Consider the following 6,344-nt stretch of genomic DNA (forward strand, 5'->3'; position numbering starts at 1 on the left):
GAGAGCTTCTATTATTTCCATGGTCTATTTGTCATATGTGCTCATGGTTTATCCTTTGGGCCCCAAGGACTTGCTCATGTAAGCAATAGGTCTCCCCTCCTGCATAAACACAGCCCCCAAACCATACCCATTGGCATCTCCCACCATTATTAGGGTTTGGAGAAGTTAAGGAGTGCCGGTACTGGGGAATTAGTAAGTTTTTGTTTCAATTCCTGAAATGCTTGCTCTTGGGCAGGTGACTACTGAAACGAGTCTTTCTTGAAGGCATCAAACATGGGTCTACCCACAATGTCATACCCTTGAAGGAATCTTCTGTAGTATCCAGCCAGCCCAAGGAAACCCTTAGTTTAGTGCCATTCTTGGGGACAGGCCAGTTAGAGACAACATCAATTTTCACAGGGTCAGTGGCCACTCTGCCTTAAATGATGTGCCCCAAATAGGAACTCTTTAGATCAATCTTGAAAAAATATGTGGTCCCATTAAGTTCATCTAGGAGGCCTTCAATAACTGGAACTGGATATGTATTTTTTTTATGGTCATGGCATTCAATTTTCTGAAATCATTAGTCTCCAGGTTTCTGGAGTTGTGCTGTATGATGCGCCTCATAAGCATATGCTGTACTTCTCCATAGCCGCCCGATGTCAATCCAACGGTTCAGAAGAAATACAGTTAACTGGAGAACAACAGGGACAGAAGAGGGCCTGGCACGTACTACTGGTCCGCATGTACTCAGAGAAGTGCCTCGCAACAGACAGACAAATAAGGAAATTACCAATACATGGCGATCGCGGCAAATCCTGAGAGCGTCATATGGCCGGCCAATGACGAGAGCTTAAATAATGGAATTGCGCTGGTTGGTTGATATACTACGGGCAGCTTACATTACAAACGGTCAAGCCAGACAAAAAAGGTCTGTGCGGCACTAATCAATGTGCGAAGGAACATGGTTTCCTAGACTTCACTTGCATGAGCTACTTACTGGTTACGGTTCTACATGGTAGTAAGTCGTAATTCTCAGAGATCAGCACCGTGAGAAGTGATTTCATTTTCGGCTTTCAGATTCAGGCCATGCCGTTCTCATACCCTGAGCCGTCTTTGGTTGTAGCGTCTTCAGCCATGTCCACCTCAGCCATCGCAGAATCAACCAGAGCCTGTGATATAGCGAGCAAGTCAATACATCATGTGCTTGTGACAACTAGGACAATGGTGTTTCCATGGACAATTTTGCCGTAAAGAATGGTGAATGTGTTGGGGAAATAACCTTGAGATCCTCTTCTGCGGTCTTGGCCCTGTCATTGTAGTCTTGAAGTTGAAGAAAACTTTTGTACAGCTGCACATATGCATAACATGTGTGTTAATATCACTTGCTTGACTTGCTTCTCTTCATTAAAGCAGCAGCTAACCAGTGAAGACAAGAAGCAAATACCTTTGTGACAGTCAATTGTCGCTCTGAAGAAACTTTCCGCGCAGCAGCCAATTCATCCTCTAGTTTCTGCATTTTTTTAAGAATTGTTTTTAGAGCTTTTCATCACAACTTGACGCAGGCTAATTCAAATAAGAACCATTCAATAAGAACCAAGGCGAGTAATTTAAAATAAATACTCTAATATCAGGTAAAAATTTACCTGAGATTTCTTTTGCAAATCTGCAATGTGGTGATCTTTGCTTGTAACTTTATCTCTAATCTGAGAAACCTGCAAACCCAGAGTATTAACATTCCTCTTTCATAACATGAAAATTCAAGACTAGTAAAGTTGAGTCATGGGTCCTCCCATACGGCATCAGTGTGACTGCTATATTTCTACAATGAACAAATAATAACAAAAGGTGTAAAGGCAGACATGAGTAAGCAACTAACATATGTGATTAGTCTCTTTTTACCGACAGCGCGGGTAGAAATTAGGACATGGATTATGGGCACGCATCATCAGGCATTACCACTACACCTTTTGTTAATGGCCTTTCAGTTGATGTATGGACAGGCAGCAGCAAAATGCGATTGGTCACTCCGATTCGTTCAAGAATTGTCTACATATGTTTCATCTTACGCGTTTCGACTTGATCCAGCTGATGTCAATGGGGTAGTGTTGCACACAACAGGCAATGCAAAACTCCAGTCTCATATCACTCTATTACTTTTTTTTTATCACATTTGTATGCAAGTTACGTACACATGAATATACATTTTTTACTTTTTGTTGTTGTTGCAAACTCATGTTTTGTCAATCTTTTGTTGCCCATCTAGAATCCTCCCAATTCCATGTTTTTTTGTTTTTTCAGTGGATTGAGCATGCGCTTCCTACTTGGCATCGGGCTGACAATAATATATGCCATGACCCTGTACTTCATGTCTTTTGGTTGGCAGGCATTCACATTACTCTTTGCAAGGACTAGCATATTCAAAGTTTATGTTTTTGTTGGCTGCTAATCTACTCAAGTGTTGTGTCAAATGGATTATATGAAGAAATAAATTCACATTAGCTTACACTGACTATTGAAATGGTCTAAAATAGCTTGACCGTCCAAATCGAGTAATATAGTGCAGAGCTCTTTAGGAAAATAGAGTACCTCGTTTTCAAGGTCCTCATGCATCTGAATGGCCTTGTCCAGCTGATGTTTTGCCTGATACAAATGCACAAACAGAGATGTTGCAGATTTACCAAAACAAGAAGCAGTCGACAGAAGTTGCAAGAATCACAAAAGATTCTGGACAAAGAACCATTCAAAATAACATAGAACAAGGACAAATGCATTTACATCATTCTGAAGCTCATCACTGGAACTTGATATATCTCTGCTCTCACGACCCTTTGGACGGCTGCAAGAAAAGATAGGAAAGTGAACACTACATCCTGGGAAAGACTTCTCTGCTATCTGATGACTAGGTAAAAGCTTGCGCTAAAGATTATGGTTTTGAAGAAGTAGAAACAAACAAATAAAGTCATATTATCAATGTTGAAACTCATATGTGCCATTTCTGAATTTCACACTAGTCACTGAGAAAGTAAAAAAGCATGTCAAATATTTCCAATAATCTATTCAGTACCACAGATTCAGGTCCATTATTAAATCTTAGTGAAGTAGATAGCTTGGTTTTAATGATTAAAATACCAATATAAATACATTTGTAAAATCTCGTCAGCATAGTCAAGTCCATTGCGTTGATTTGTTCAGTGGCATTCTTGGTCATTGTATTAATTGTACTTCCAATGCTATTAGTTAAGTGTTAAACCAATTTGCAATCTAGCATGAGCAGAAGTACAAATCAACAATGAAAGATGAGATATGCAACAGCTGGTTGTCATATTCTACTAGTGGTTGGACTAGCACAGCATGCATTTTTTGCAAATTAATGCAATTTAACCATTCACGATGAATGAGGTACACAGTTTCAGCAAGACAATCTATAACTTAATAACTATGAAAAAGTAGTACCTGAACCTTTTCCTTGGTGGCTGTTCCTTGTCGTCTTTATCTCTTTCACTATCATAGCCTTTTGAATTTTCCTTGTCTCTGTCGTTATCGGAATCCATACGCATCTCCACTGGACGATCATGGTCTCCTCGATAAAGGTCTCTAGCACGCCTCTCATCTCCTTCATGATCTCGATCCATGGAATAGTCCATTTCATGGTCAAATCCCCCACGTTCATCATATCTGTCTCTATCATGGTCACGAGGTCTATCACTATCCCTGTCATGGTAGGGATCTCTATCCCGGTGGCGATCATAACTCCTCTCCCTATCCCTTCGGTCCCAGTATACATCCCTTCCATCTCTTACAGGATCTCGTCGGAAGCCATCACGCCCAAAATCACGGGTGTTGCCTCTTGTACGCACTTCATTTACTCTCACAGCACGATTACCTATTTGCTGTTCCAAATAATAAAATTCAATACAAGAGAAAAGAAATAGTTATTAAAGTTCCATATAGAACTATACCTTGCCATCCATCTCCAAGATAGCACGCTGAGCAGCCCTATGTTGAGTGTAAGTAACAAACCCATAACACTTGCCCCTGATTCTCTGATCATTTATCACCTGCAATGCACAAATTGATCAGGAAAGGATGGTATCTAATTGCACGTACAATCTCAATCTCCCATTGGTCATATCACAAGGAACCACCTCAAGGAAAATCATAGCACTTAACTACAATCGTTCATAGCAAACAAACAAAAAAAACATAGCCAATTATGGCCTGCGACGTTGTCTAGGGCAGAATTTTGGCCTAATAAACGACAATCCAGCAGATGAGTGCAGCAGAGATGCATATGCTAAGGTGAATCTGTTATCATACAAGGAATGATCAAATCAAAATGATGATAACTAAACAAAAGCTGATCTAACACGTCATGATATGATTTTGACATGTCCAAAGGAGGCCTCCAGAGGCTCGGGTGCATAGATCAATTTTAACTTGTGTCAACTATACAATGAGAGTCAGGACTCGGACATAAGAAGAGACTTAAAGAAACTAAGGAACAAATGTACCCAAAGATTTGGGTTTGGATAGGAGAGCATGGAAAATAGTGATCCATGAATGTGCCAGAATCATGACCTACAAGTCAAAACCGAAAAGCAGGCCTCTTTTTCTAGTTCCTGTTTTGTCGCGTTTCGTTGCTTACACACATTTAATTTGATGGGATTTACATCAGCAAGTTCGCAATTAAAGTTTCCAAATTAGTTATTTTCTTGATTTTGGCCATGTTTACACCTCTATACAACCATACATCTTCCACTCAAACAATAACAGTATACTTACAACCCTAGATCATAATGTCCTCAAATTCATGCCGATATATGAGACAGACTTAATTTTTTTTCTATTCTAAGCATTAAATCAAATATCTGAAATGGAAGAATGCAGACATCCAAAACAAATTCAATAGAACCCCCTTCTGGGATATGAATACCTCAAAATACGAAACTATGGCCTGAAATGTGATCCATCTTGACACCGTACAAAGCAACAAACAAGTGACACGACACTAGATCTGCTGCCTCCATCTTCCCAGATCATCTTGAGAGACTTGAAGGAATTAAAGAACGGAATGTACCCAAAGATTTGGGTTTGGATAGGAGAACTTGGAAAATAATGATCCATGAATGTGCCAGAATCATGACCACCAAATCAAATCCAAAAAACAGGCCTCTTCTACTAGTTCCTATTCTTGTTGTTTTTTGTTACTTTATACACATTTATTTAAGACGAGATTTACATAAGCAAGCTCACAGTTGAAGTTTCCAAAGTTTTATTCATGATTTTGGCCCTGTAATGATTACACCTCTACAGTCATACTTCTTCCACTCCGACAAGAACAGTTTACTTGCAACCTAGATCATAATAATGTCCTCAAATTCATGCCTTGACATCTGAGACACACTTGCAATTTTTCTACTATGACCAGATACGAGGTCCATCTTGACACTGAAGTAAGCAACAAACGAGTGACACGACACTAGATCTGCTACCCCCCATCTTCCCAGATCATCTTTAGTGAGGCAAATCTTTATCCAGTAGTGCAGCTCTTCCAGAATTGAGTTTACCCGGCCGCTCCATGCACTGTCATTTGCACGTAATAATCCAAGAAACATACCAAAAGGCTCTTTCGTTGACCTAAACTATCTCGCACGCGGACCCCGACAGGCGCATGCTTCTGCATCAAAGCGGCAGCAAAGAAACAAAACCCTAACAACCAAGCCGCTTTTTCCCTCCGAAAGTACAAGGAAGCAACACGGAGAAGCGGGGGTACGGAAGCAAAACGGAGGTGGGGGTGGGAGACCTTGACGGAGACGATGGTGCCGCAGGGCCCAAAGTAGCTGCGGAGCATATCCTCGTCGGCGTCGTAGGGCAGGCCGCCGACGTAGACGGATGTTTCCTCGTTGACGGCCATCTCGCCGCCGGCGACGAGGACTAGGGTTTTGGGCTTTCTTCCCCTGTCTCTGTCGCGCGCGTCGAGACGAGGAGAGGAGGGGAGGTGAGGAGAGAAGGTGTCGGATCTGACGGAGTAGTTCGCGACCCAGATGCCAGAAGCGCTGGGAAATCTCCGCCGTCAGTTTGGATCGTGGGACGATGCGGTTCGAAACTGCCCATGCTCTCTCTTGGTTTATGGCCCAGCAAACACCTGACCCTGTTAAAGCTCGGCCCAGGTTGGCCTCTGAGTGACTGAAATGGGTGGCTCCGGCTCGTTTTAGCGCGAGGGATAGGTCGCTTAATGCGAGCTGTAGCGGTGAGCAACTAAGGGCCTGTTTGGTTGCCTGCATATGGTTCAACCTGGCCCGCGTGAAAAATAATTGGTCCGTTTGATTGCCTGTGTTTACTGTGCGGCTCACATCGCACGG

At 41.9% G+C, this 6,344-nt stretch overlaps 1 protein-coding gene across 2 annotated transcripts; it reads right to left on the reverse strand.

Moving 5' to 3' along the window:
• Positions 1–811: 811 nt before the first annotated feature.
• Positions 812–6,089, reverse strand: LOC123144340 (U1 small nuclear ribonucleoprotein 70 kDa). 2 transcript variants are annotated; one of them, XM_044563442.1, is made up of 9 exons: positions 5,786–6,089; positions 3,942–4,040; positions 3,442–3,872; positions 2,758–2,818; positions 2,569–2,622; positions 1,626–1,694; positions 1,427–1,492; positions 1,262–1,330; positions 812–1,151 (listed from the first exon to the last, which is right to left on the reverse strand). In XM_044563442.1, exons 1-9 carry the CDS (start codon positions 5,894–5,896, stop codon positions 1,062–1,064), a joined length of 1,050 nt encoding a protein of 349 aa, XP_044419377.1. In that variant the 5' UTR covers positions 5,897–6,089; the 3' UTR covers positions 812–1,061. The 2 variants fall into 2 exon arrangements, with proteins under 2 accessions (XP_044419377.1, XP_044419376.1); XM_044563441.1 differs by having other exon boundaries at positions 3,436–3,872.
• Between the last annotated feature and the right edge of the window lie 255 nt (positions 6,090–6,344).

Source organism: Triticum aestivum, chromosome 6D (genome assembly GCF_018294505.1).
Source record: "Triticum aestivum cultivar Chinese Spring chromosome 6D, IWGSC CS RefSeq v2.1, whole genome shotgun sequence".
Classification (NCBI taxonomy): domain Eukaryota; kingdom Viridiplantae; phylum Streptophyta; class Magnoliopsida; order Poales; family Poaceae; genus Triticum; species Triticum aestivum.

What these genes read in the sequence shown, in the direction of transcription:
- LOC123144340 (XM_044563441.1), bottom strand. Translation starts at nt 5,896, where the DNA reads ATGGCCGTCAACGAGGAAACATCCGTCTACGTCGGCGGCCTGCCCTAC. An exon ending in TCTTGGAGATGGATGGCAAG is followed by an intron (nt 3,873 to 3,941) that starts GTATAGTTCTAT and finishes TATTTGGAACAG; the next exon opens with CAAATAGGTAATCGTGCTGT. An exon ending in CCGCAGAAGAGGATCTCAAG is followed by an intron (nt 1,152 to 1,261) that starts GTTATTTCCCCA and finishes GCTATATCACAG; the next exon opens with GCTCTGGTTGATTCTGCGAT.